At 50.5% G+C, this 12,324-nt stretch overlaps 4 protein-coding genes across 4 annotated transcripts; 2 read left to right on the top strand and 2 right to left on the bottom strand.

Annotated features, from left to right (window-relative positions):
• Window positions 1–205: 205 nt before the first annotated feature.
• Window positions 206–4,605, bottom strand: eIF3a (eukaryotic translation initiation factor 3 subunit a). Its single transcript, XM_020960855.2, has 4 exons — window positions 4,114–4,605; window positions 2,905–3,989; window positions 556–2,845; window positions 206–492 (listed from the first exon to the last, which is right to left on the bottom strand). Exons 1-4 carry the CDS (start codon window positions 4,160–4,162, stop codon window positions 443–445), a joined length of 3,474 nt encoding a protein of 1,157 aa, XP_020816514.2. The 5' UTR covers window positions 4,163–4,605; the 3' UTR covers window positions 206–442.
• Window positions 4,593–6,524, top strand: LOC110189060 (tRNA (guanine(10)-N(2))-methyltransferase TRMT11). The gene is made up of 3 exons (XM_020959033.2): window positions 4,593–4,994; window positions 5,050–5,845; window positions 5,907–6,524. The coding sequence occupies exons 1-3, from the start codon at window positions 4,866–4,868 to the stop codon at window positions 6,458–6,460; spliced, it is 1,479 nt and encodes a 492-aa protein (XP_020814692.2). The 5' UTR covers window positions 4,593–4,865; the 3' UTR covers window positions 6,461–6,524.
• Window positions 6,443–7,213, bottom strand: Lipt2 (Lipoyl(octanoyl) transferase 2). Its single transcript, XM_020959045.2, has one exon. The coding sequence runs from the start codon at window positions 7,211–7,213 to the stop codon at window positions 6,515–6,517; it is 699 nt and encodes a 232-aa protein (XP_020814704.1). The 3' UTR covers window positions 6,443–6,514.
• A 116-nt stretch (window positions 7,214–7,329) lies between these two features.
• LOC110189051 (uncharacterized) lies at window positions 7,330–11,702 on the top strand. The gene is made up of 6 exons (XM_020959021.2): window positions 7,330–10,068; window positions 10,138–10,291; window positions 10,354–10,478; window positions 10,548–10,650; window positions 10,713–10,999; window positions 11,067–11,702. The coding sequence occupies exons 1-6, from the start codon at window positions 7,835–7,837 to the stop codon at window positions 11,173–11,175; spliced, it is 3,012 nt and encodes a 1,003-aa protein (XP_020814680.2). The 5' UTR covers window positions 7,330–7,834; the 3' UTR covers window positions 11,176–11,702.
• Window positions 11,703–12,324: the final 622 nt, after the last annotated feature.

Genomic DNA, 12,324 nt, shown 5'->3' with positions numbered 1-12,324 from the left:
GGCTTAGTTATGAGTTTTTTAAACTTTGATTTGTCGAAAAATACATAAAAATATGGATAAATATCAATGCGAGGAATGCGAATATTTCAAGATTACTTCTGATCAATTTCCGATTCGATTCTATAATTAAATGGCATTCTCAGCACAACATAATTAGAATGGGCTTAATAATTGCCAAACTCCCACAAAAATGAACAAGCTACTCTTTTTATTATTTAGAACATGGTTATTTTATTCGAAAGTACTTTAATGAGCAGCGGACTGACCGCCGACCAACTCTGGCACAAGCATTGGGTAGATGTGATATACGGAGCCAAACTTGACTCTATTCCAATAAAGTACAAGTCGCATAAAATGAAAACGTATTAAGATTAATATGTTGTGTATATACGGAAAATGCAGGACAACTACGTATTAGGACGCCAGAACATGGGTGAACACTTTAACGACGCTTGACGCTGGTCCATTCGCCATCATCGGCGGCTTTGTTTTCTGAAAGATATTAAACTTGTTATAAAAAAAACATCTCTTGAATGCCACGTTGAGACTACTCACCCTTGTCTTGAGGCTGGTCTCGCTTGGGGGCAGGCTTTTCATCGCGAGGTCCCGGAGCAGTACGCCAGTTTCCGCCACCGCCACCACTGCCGGCTTCCTTGGGGGCAGGTCCGCGCAAATCACCGCGTACTTCGCGTCCATCACGGCCAGCATCTCGCCCGGCATCACGTCCAGCATCACGCCTGTCGCCAGCAGGACGACGGTTGTCCCGATCACTTTGACGCGGAGCGTCGCGCCAGTTACCACCGGTTTCTCCACGTGGCTCATCGGTGCGACGGGGACCGTCGTTGCGACGGAAGCCACCGCGGTCACGGTCATCATCACGGTCCCGGCGTGGGCCGTCGTTGCGGAAGTCACGATCACGTTCACGGTCTCGGTCTCCACCACGACGCCACTTGTCATCCCGTGACTGAGGTGCACCGCTGGTGTCCTTGGGTGCAGCAGAACGCTGGGAGTCGGGCTCTCGTCGCACACGCCACGAGGAGTCCGCTCCCTCGTTGTCCTTGCGGTCTCGGTCTCCCCCACGATCCATGCGTTCTCCTCCACGCTCACCGCGCTCTCCTCCACGCTCCATACGGTCACCTCCGCGCTCTGTGCGTTCTCCTCCACGTTCAATACGATCACCTCCGCGCTCTGTGCGTTCTCCTCCACGTTCGTTGCGATCACTGGGTGCGGGTGCAGCACGTCGCCACTCACCGGCTCCACCGGCAGGGGCGTTGGGCCGGTCCCCACCACGCGGACGCCAGGTGTCACGCTCCTTCTCGCTGCGCTCACGTTCCACGGCAACCTCTCGGGCAAGACGGTCACGGTCCTCTTTGATCTTGCGCTCTGCCTCCTCTTCCTTGGCACGTTGCTTCTCGTACTGGGCGCGACGCTTCTCGTCCTCGGCCTCACGCTCCAGACGGCGGGCCTCCGCTGCCGCACGTTCCTCGGCTGCCTGCGCCAAGCGAATTTCCTCCTCCTTGCGGAGACGCTCCTCCTCCTTTTCACGAAGGAAGGCTTGACGACGTTCCTCGCGGCGACGAATAACGCGTTCGGCCAGACGCTTCTTGCGCTCCGCTTCCAGGGCAATCTCGAACTTTTTGAGCTTCTCGACGTAAAGGGAGGCACGCTCCTTCTTGAGAGCCTCGAGGTATTCATCCCGATCGGGGTACATGCGCTTGAGACGCTCCTGCTGGCTAACGGCGTCCTTGCGTTCAGCGATAGCATTTTCGATGCGTGTCTTCTCGGTGGCCTCCCAGAACTCCTTGTCCTTAACCTGCTTTTCAGCCAAGTACTTCTCGAACAACGGAATCTCCTCCAGGCGCTTGGCACGCTCGAAGTAATCAACCTTCTTCTCCTGGGACTTAAGCTTAGACTGCAGTTCCTTAGCCTCGCGCTGCAGCTCTTCACTTTCACGCTTTGCGATCTGCTCGGCATCCAATTTCTTGATGCCTTCCTCGTCCAGCTTGGAGAGCATCTTTTTGCCATGGGCGGTTTGCGAGATTTGCTGCACCTTCTCCTTGAGACTCTTCTCGCGAATGGCTTGAATCTCGTTCTGGTGACGCTTGAGTTCCCGCTCCTCCTGTTCCTTTTCAAGACGCTTCTGCTCAGCCAGCTTGGCCTTGCGGGACTCTTCCTCTTGCCGACGGGCCTCCTCCTCTTCGCGCGCATTGTTTTGCTTTTCAATGTACTCCTTGCGGTCCTCGATGATCTTCTGCCTCTGCAGGATGCGCTGGTGCTCACGGTCTTTGATCTCGTGATAGTGGTGCACCATCTGGGTACGCAGCTTGGCGCGCTGGTCACGCTCCCGGTTAGGGTAAACGATGGAGACGGCACGAGTCAGCACGGTGGACATGTTGACAAGCTGGGAACGGATTTGCTCGGAGGGCATAGACTGCAGTGCTGGTCCATCGGGCCGGTACTCACGCTGGCTCTCGGTCAGATCGGTGCCGAAGTAGATGCTGTTCTTCTGGTGATCGATGCGGATCTGCATGTCGTTGTGGCGTACGGATTCAACCAGCAGCTTCTCCAGCTCGAAGATATTGCAGAAGCTAGCCAGCTCTAGCAGGCGCTTGAACTCAATGCTCTCGTACACCTGAGAGATCTGGCGAATCAGACGCATGATGGTCACGTCCTTTAGCGACTGAATGTAGGCGGTCAGCAGATTGTTCTCGGGCGTTCCGCTCTCGATTATGTCCACAATAGACTGAATGCGCTTGCACAGGTTCAGAGGGTTAAAGTCAACTTCCAGCCAGTTGTACAGGTTGCGGAAGTCCTCTGAAACTAGTTGCGGCACGTTCAAACGCACCTGTAAAAATAGAATCGATTAGTTAGGTCGGGTTCGTGTTATTCGAGTATGCTACTTACCACTTCGCGAATGAGGGACACTCGAGTGGGTGGCTGGGGCAGACCGAGAAGCACGGCCAGCTTCTGAGCCTTCTCCAGCGGGCTCTTGTCCGCCTCGATGAACCTGTCGAACTCCGGGTGGGCCGACGGCAGAGGAATAGACAGGGTGGCCAGGAGAACGTGGGCAGCCATGCGCTGCAGATCCTCCTTGGTCAGGTTCTTCTTCAGCTCGCGCGTCAGTTGGAAAAGCTTCAGCAGGGCTGCAGCATGGAAGAGCTGATTGCCCGCCTTGCTGAAGACCATCGCTAGCTTCTGGTAGTAGTTGGCCATTGTCTTGGGCACGGGTGTCTTCTTGGAAAGTGCCATCAGACCGTGGATGTCCTCGATCGCCTTGTAGGCCTCCTGCCACAGCTCCATCTGAATGGCCGAGTCGAGCAGATACAGCCTGGTGTCCAGGCACAGCTGCTGCGTCTCCACCTTGTTGATCGACACGCCGGTGGTTTGGTTGCTGCTCTTGCAGATGTCCTCCAAGTGCTTGCGCAGCTTGTCGCATAGCCGCCGGAACTCGCTCTTGCGGTTATACTTCAGGCAAAACTGGAAGGCCATGCGGGCGATATCGTGATACAAGGCCTCGCAGTGCGTGTTTACGCGCAGCAGCTCCAGGCACTGACAGTACGACTCCCACAGGAACTTTACCCACGGCAGCAGGATGGTGCGGTCGGAGCGGTCCTGGGCGTCCTCGCCGCACACGGCGCTCATCAGAATGCTCTCGGGCGTAGCGATGTTGTCCAAGTCATCCAGCTCCAGCACGGCCACAGCCGCGGAGGACTGCGCCTGAGCGGCTTCGGTGTGCGCCTCGGCCATCTTAAGGTAGCCGCGAATCACGTTCTCTAGCGAGTTTACGTTCACCAGCTGGAACATGTTGCGGTACTGGAACAGGCCCTCCTTGGCGATGTGGGACTTCTTGAGCTCCACGCACAGCTCCAGATACTTGAACATGAGCGGCTCAATAACCGACTCCGAGTAGGCATAGTTCCAGCGCTTGTTGCGGAACACCTCCTGGAGGGTGTCCAGCGCCCGCAGGGGCTTTCCCACCTCGATGAATTCTGCGAACGGAAGAGAGTCGCGGTCAGAGTCTAAGCATCATTCAGCGGCCGATTAAGAGAGCGAAGCGGAATAGCCGCTGGTGCTCTCTTCGGCAACCGCATGGAAAATTTTCAGCACACTCACCATTGGCCCTCTTCAGAGCATTTTCCGGACGTTGCGTGTAACGGGCCATCTTCGATTGTTTGGATTGCGATGCACCGGCACTTTAGGTAGATTTTGTTACTAGCTCTGGGCGCTTTCGAGGCCTGCAGCAGCGGAAAATTATAAAAAATCTTCGGCTCGCCTACGTGTGCCTACGATATTTATTCAAAATGGCCGAGTGGACGGCAGAGTTGCCAAGACATCGATCTATCGATATATCGATTTGTTGTGGCAAAACCATCGAGGCTTCGATATGAAAATATCTTATATTTTTCGAGGTGATTTTATAATTAATAATATATGTATGTATACAATGAATAATATATAGTATATTAAATTGGTTAAAGAGTGAATTCCAAAAATTTAAAAAATGTCTTCAACATATATTGATATACTTATAAATTCGACTACATCTGATGAATACATCTTTAAACTCAAATGCTCAATTTACAAAATGGAACTACGAAGATATAGTTTATAAACAAGAAGTAAGAAAAACAACTTATGAGTTATTTTTGTTTTCAATTTAAATATAAATATATAACTTATCGATATATCGATACAAATTAAGAACAAATCCACGATGCAATCTAAGAACTTAAGAAACACAATAAGCTATTGTAAATCAAATCACTAAATTTAACATCAATTAAACGGCTAATAATTCTGACCGCAAGCTTAACTTCCAGCCGCCTTGAATCATAACGAAGGAACGCTCATTTTAAGGCCACAGCATGGCAAATTTGTGGAGAAAGTATATCCTGTGGTTCGCCCAGGAGCACGTTGACTTTCGAATTTCAGAGTTCGAGTCCATCGTTAAGATGTTTGGCCTTCAGTTTCGACGGCTTACCGAACATACCTTGGTAAATACCACGAAACTAAGTATATCTGTGCAGCTAACCATCTCCAACTTCGCAGAAACCCTTCTGGCTGGTGGAATTCCCAAATAAGGAGACTGCAATGAAGTATGCATCCCGATCCATCGCCCTACGCGCCATGTTCGAGCTGTACGCCCACTCTAGAAAGCTTCCCGAGTTCCACGAGCGCCTCCGTTCTCACGTTGATACAAACCAGAACGAGCTGGCAGAGTACTTCCGTCCGGACACCAGCTTCAAGATCACCGTGGAGACCTACAACAAACACTTTAGTCAACGGGAGAAGATCGATAAGATCGAGACAATGGATTACCTGCCAATCGAGGGCTCGGTCGACCTAAAAAATCCTCAGGTGGAGTGGTGGTACATCGAGTTCTGGGGCTTGGATCCCACTGCAGTCCCGGAGCAGCCCGATGACATTTTGTTTGGTCGCCTCCTGGCAACTGGACAGCGACATTTAATAAAGGAGCTCTCCCTGAAGCAGCGAAAGTTCATCGGAAACACGAGCATGGATGCACAGCTAAGTCTGCTAATGGCAAACCAAGCGATGGTGCGAGAAGGTGATCTCGTGTTTGATCCCTTCGTAGGAACAGGATCTCTGCTAGTCAGCGCCGCCAAGTGGGGCGGTTACGTCCTGGGAGCCGATATCGACTACATGATGGTGCATGCTCGCTGCCGTCCCAGCCGCATTACCCAGAAGGTCCGTGAGAAGGACGAAAGCATTCGTGCAAACCTCCTACAGTATGGATGCGCTGACCGCTACATGGACGTGGTTGTGGCAGACTTCTCCAATCCCTTGTGGCATTCTCGGATCTCGTTCGACAGCATCATTACCGATCGTAGGTAGACGACAATAGTCTATTCATACTTATCTAAAACAGATTTTGTTGGTTTTTTTAGCTCCATACGGAATACGAGAGGCAACGGAAAAGGTGGAAACGAAAAGGAGTCCTAAGGATATCGCCCGAACAGACGAAATGGTCCACTATCCCTCCACGTCACACTATTCGCTGCAGAGTCTCTATGGTGACCTGCTGGAGTTTGCTGCCAGACATTTAAAATTGGGAGGGCGTCTTGTCTGCTGGCTTCCGTTTCATCGAGAGGATTACGACCCAAAGATGCTGCCGCGGCACCAGAATCTGCAATTAGTGGCAAACTCAGAGCAGCCTTTGACAGGCAACACGTCCCGCCGGCTGCTCACATACGAAAAGTGCTCAGAGTACAGCACGCAGAATCCGGAGACAACTGGATCAATCCAAGTGCCCACACCTTCGGAAGACTTCCGGGAACGCTACTTCAATAGCGCCCTGGAATCGAGGAAGGAGCGTCGTATGCGGAAGGCAGAGCAGCGGCAGCAAGGTCTTCTGGAGATGGAACTGCGTGGAAAACTACCTATAGACGGCCGATCTCAGAAGTGCGAGTTAAACAAGGCGCGATTCACAGGCTTGGCATGACTAATAAATTTATCTAAAACTTATTTAATTGTTAATTTGAAATACAAAACATTGTCAGTTTGAACCTTGCATTATTGCCTCAGCTTGTTCCTTAAGCCGGCACTCGAAAACTTTGGCGAAGCTGCTAAGAAAAGCTGTACTGGCTTCCTGAATAGAGACCTGCCTGCCGAGCTCTTCGCTGAGCGAGGTCACACCCTTGCCTTCAATGCCGCACGGCACAATGTGCTCGAACCAGGTCATATCCGTGCAGCAGTTCAGGCCGACGCCGTGACTGGTGACGTAACGTGAGCCGTGGACGCCGATGGCACATATCTTCCGGTCTCCTACCCAAATACCCGTGTCCTTGGTGGTGGTGGCGTTCGGAATGCCCAGCTGTCGACAGGTCTCGATCACCATGCGCTCCAGCGTGGCCACATACCAGCGCATACCGCCTTGAAACTGTCGTAAGTGAAGGATGGGATACGCCACCAACTGGCCGGGTCCGTGAAATGTGATAAGGCCACCGCGATCCGTGCGGTGAAAATCGGCTCCTAACTTGCGTAGGCGCTCTTCGTCCGCCACCGTGTAGTCCTTGGTTCGCACTCCGATCGTGTAGACGGGATCATGCTCCTGCAGCACGAGGTAATTGCGAAACTCCGCAGGAACATCCAGTTTTTGGGATGACTTCGCTAGGTGCTGTTGCAGCTGAAGTCCTGCCGCGTAGCTATGGCGTCCGGCCCGCACCACCGTGACCAATGGTCGGCTTAAAGACATGTTTTAGTCGTTTATAAATCATTTAGTTGCTGGTTTAAATTTTATTTTCCACATTAACCAGGGCTGCAACAACGGTAGTTCTTATTGAATTATCGATAGATCGTACAAACAGACCTGTTGCAACGGAAAGTTCGTATTGGAAATTAGGCGTAATAATAGTTAAATATTAGTACTTCTTTAAGTCCTAGTTATGCCGGATTTAAAACGCAACAAAGTTTTCCTCCTACAAAAGTGATATTTACTTTCGATTTTTTTTGTTTACGATTGCGATTCGCAACTGACAGTCACGAGTTTTCGCAATTCTGATGGTAATGGCAACTGGAATCTTCTTCTTGCCACATTTGACGTTTGCAATAAAAAATATATTCACACACGCACGCAGCGCGGATTATTTCGGAGTTTCGCGAAAAAGATAGACCAGGAGGGGCAAGCAACCACCGGGCACGAATTCTTTGATGACCACCCACACGCCGCAGCTTTCTGGGATTGCAACAGGCCGTGGGAGTCGCGTAAGGCGGGGGACACATGAGGGACGCATGAAATTCCAATAGGAGTGCGCGGAGCGAGTGCGTGAAAAAAGCAGAAGCCCGAGAGCACGCTTCTGCGTCCGCGTCGTGGGACATGGCGACACGTCAGGATGAGCGCGGCGATGAGATCGGTGGCGGGAGCAATGGCAGTGGAGGTGCGGATCGCACCCCCTATCGCGTCGTAGCCCACAGCGAAGAGATGGCCCACTTCTTGGCCCACCAACAGCAGCAACAGCAACACCAAAACCAGAACTTCCTGCTCCACCAGCAGCAGCATGGGCAGGCGCCCGCGCCCATGATGTGGTCAGCACCGCCGCCCCACTTGGCTGCCCCCCAGTTTCCGCCCCACCTTCAGCCGCAACAGGCGCAGCCACACATGTACAACGAGTACTTGTATAATCTGGCGTACCCGGGACAGGCTGCCCAGCCCGAGACCTACTCAGTGCTGCCCGTGGGCCATGGGAACTTCCTGAAGGTCTATCACTGCCCGGAGAATCAAGTCAGCGAGGCCAGCGCTCCGCTGTTCACGCATATCAACATGGCTTCGCTGAACCACCACCATCAGCCACAGCAACAGCAGCCGACACAGTCGCATCATCACCAGGTCCAACCACCGACGCCAACGCAGCCGACACCGCTGTACGAGTTGTTTGCCGCCAATCCTCTGCTGCCGAAACCGGAGGTGAATGTTGTCAGTGTTAGTCAGCCTGTGCCACAGCCCCAGCCGCAGACACAGCCGCCGGCCCAAACCCAGCAAACGCAAACACAGGCTGCTACACAAGTCCTTCAATCGCCGAGCAGTGCCAATCTGCTCATTAACAATCTGGTAAACAACTGGTCGCCCAATTTGACAGGCGGAAGCTATATACAGTTTGGGGACGAGGCCCAGGAGAACACCGTCAGCCAGGCTGAGACCCCGGCAGCCCAGCAACCTCTGTCGACACAGCAGTCAGGATTGCAGGTTCTGCAACGGCAGCCACCGGAGACACTAACTCAGACCGTCAGTCCGTTGCCAGTACCAACAAAACCGTCGAAGCCACTAAAACTGCCCTTGGCCACTGCCAGCGTCTCGCCAACTGCCATCAACAAGTCATCCGTCGCAGTGCCCGGCCAACCCGAGGGCAAGAAGCGCATTGTGGCAGAGGTTAAGCCTATGCCCATGTCTTACTCCGATGTACTCAGCAAAGGGACGAAGGCAAGTAGCGTTGCTGGCGGAGAGATGCGCCCTGGCAACGGAGTAGACTACATCAGCCAACCACAGAGGCGTCAGGGCAAGGAAGATGGCAATGCGAACCGTGAGATGCGTTCGGCGAAACGCTCTCCGATGCACGATGCCAAGGAAACGGCCTCGGTGGCTGCCAGCATTGGTCATGCGCACGGCGGTCGGGGGAAGAAGCGAGGTCAGTCCAACCAGGTGGCGGCGCCAAAGCAACAGCAGCCTCAGCCCCAGCCACTACAGCAGCAGACGACTCTGCAGGCGCAGATTAAAACCAGTAAGCCGAGCAATCCGGAGAAGAAGCGAGTTTTGCAGCCGAAAACTAGCAACAGTACCATCACCAACAACCTAAAGGCTTCTGAGCAAAAGGCCCCATCCGCATCGGGAACGTCCAACAGTGGCGTGCAGAATCATAGCAACGGAAGTGGGAGTACAACTGCGGCTAACAATTCCAGCACCTCATCACGTAAGCCAGGCGGCAATAAGAGCAACTTCAATGCAAATCACTCGAATTCGACCGGCGCCAATTCCAACAGTAACTCCAGCAACAACAACAACGTTAGTTCCTCTTCGTCCAAGCGGTATTCCTCCTCGAATGTGAACCTTAACTCGAATAACAGTTCCGGCTACTCCTACTCCTCGAAACGCAACCGCAGCAATGCATACTCTTCGTCCAACTCACCCACGCATTCTAGCAGCTTTGCCAGTAATCGAAACTACGAGCTGGCCAAGCGCATTCTGCACACCTGGTGGATCTATACCCTGAAACTCTTGACATGGCTGTTTTATTTGGTCTACGATATCGTTGTTCTCGGCTTCAGCATGGCGTGCGAGCGTCTAACACTGGCCTATGTGGCCGGGCTGGCCTATGCGCGGCAGCTGCACCGGGAACTGAAGCAGAACTCAGGCAAGCCTAGCATCTGGTGGCGGAGCTACTGGCGACGCTTCGATGCCCGATTTGCCAAGAACTCGCGTTGGGCTGTTTGGCGGCGCTTCTACAATCGAAAACCTCCCGAACCCACATCGGAGTCTTTCAAAACTGGTCGCCTGCCACAGACTGGCGAAGAGGCAATGTATTCGCTGCTAAATTGTAAGGGCAAGGATGCTTACAGGTGAGAGCAATTATGCAAGGGTAATTACAAATCGATGATTAATATATTGCTTTCCTGTCTTCGCTATAGCATTCTTGGAGTCCCACCGGATAGCTCGCAGGAGCAGATACGTAAGCATTACAAGAAGATAGCTGTGCTCGTACATCCCGACAAAAACAAACAGGCTGGGGCCGAGGAAGCTTTCAAGGTTCTGCAGCGGGCCTTTGAGTTGATCGGAGAGCCGGTAAGGATGTGACTGATAGATCATCTTGTTTGTGTCCTACCGAAGTGTTATGATTTTAATAGGAAAATCGCCTCATCTATGACCAAAGCATCGCCGAGACTTTGCACGCTGAGAAGGCCTGGACGGAGCTGCATGACCTGCTCTCCCAACTGCAAACCAAAATGGCTGAGGCAGCCAATACTATAAGGTACGCATAGGCTAGCAGCCGTTTACCCAAGGGGAAGCACTAAGTCCTATATTTTATTTCCACAAACAGATGTAGCACTTGTGCGCAGCGACATCCTCGCAAGCTAACCGAACGTCCTCATTATGCGGCGCGGGAATGCGCCTCTTGCAAGATACGCCATTCGGCCAAGGATGTAAGTACCCAGGTAGCTCTTAAAGGAAGAAGTAAGTACAGCTTTCGTTTCTCTCATGGCAGGGCGATATTTGGGCTGAGACCAGCATGATGGGATTGCGGTGGAAGTATTTGGCTCTAATGGACGGAAAGGTTTATGACATCACCGAGTGGGCTAACTGCCAAAAGGGAGCTCTGTCGCATTTGGAACCAAACTCTCATATGGTTCAATATCGCATAGTGCGTGGTGCCCAGCAACAGCAGCAGCAGCAACAACAACAACAGCAGCAGCAACATCACCAGCAGCCACAGCAACCACATCACGACCGGGGAGGTGTCCACTATCCTGGCGGAGGAGTCAGTGGGGTTAGGTGAGCATTGAAATATAATACAAACCGCGATTTGGTTTTTCATTCATAATATACTCTCCGCTCTCAGCGAGGCTACGTTGCACGAGTTCTTGGACAATTTGTATAGCAGGCAGCATCCAGGTGCTCCTCCGAACGCTTTTGCGGGAAACGCGCGTCGGCGAACACGACGCAACTGAGCTCCCACTTGGCCTAGTACTAAGTGTTTTTAAAATCTCTAATATACAGTTATAATCCAGCCCATGCGCCGCCGCCGGCTGCTTGGTTTTTACTCACTCCCACGCAATCACGCTAGCAGCAGTGGTGCATCCTGGGCACTCACTCATCTACTCTTCACCAAACCCGCTGACTTACAACGGCAACCCCGATTCTATCGTTGTCAAGTTTCGAAGCCATATTAAACACTTCTCTGTATAGTTTACATATTGCTTTAAAGATTTTTGTGAATTTGTTGTACTTGTCACATTGAATCGTACAATCGCACCACTAAGATTTACATCTATGTTTTATCTTTTATTTCTGCCTACCCTTTATGGACAGCTTAATGCCTAGCTCGTAGCAGACAAGTCTAGCTCTAAGTTATAATTATACTATATCCCCGTCCAGGCGTTCGTCACCTCGGCGAATGCGGCGGACGGCACACGTGTAAAATCTAACATCCAAATTAAACATAAACATTAATGTTAATAAAACGATATTGAAAGCATATAAATGTTTTAAATGCGGTGGGATAGGAATTCGACTATATTCTTTTGATGTACCAAAAGAAATACCGATTATTTTACAATTAGTGAAACACTAAAAGTATTACGCTTTTATTATAAATTTGTGGACAAATCATTATTTAAAAAAACCCATAACTAAGTCAAAAAAGCAATAATTTCAATTTGGAAAGCATTTCTGTGTTAGTTTCTCTCTTTATAAATCTGCATACGGATTTAGGATTTTAAAAATTCGATTTTTGACAATTTTAATGATGTAACCCCTTTTAAAATTTTGAAAAATTGACAAAAATTTTCAATTTTTTTTCTCAACATTTTATTATTAATTAATTAAGATTTCTCTGGCGAATCGGAAAATGTATGAATTTTTGGAATTACTTGCTTTTTGACTACATTATGCCTCCAAGAAGGCCAGAAATATTCGCATTATTTAAACCGATTTATTGATTAATTTATATGAGCATAAAAATGCATACTTATTATTAATTTATTACGATTTTAATGGAGAATCTAAATATTAATGACTTTTCAATTACGTTGCATTTGCGTTTTGTATAGAAAATCCGGAAATATTCACTAAAAATTAATAAAAATATATATTTGAAA

This window comes from Drosophila serrata, unplaced genomic scaffold, assembly GCF_035046125.1.
Source record: "Drosophila serrata isolate PLE 108 unplaced genomic scaffold, ASM3504612v1 contig_382, whole genome shotgun sequence".
In the NCBI taxonomy this organism is placed as follows: Eukaryota; Metazoa; Arthropoda; class Insecta; order Diptera; family Drosophilidae; genus Drosophila; species Drosophila serrata.
This window is presented reverse-complemented; position numbering and strand designations above follow the sequence as displayed.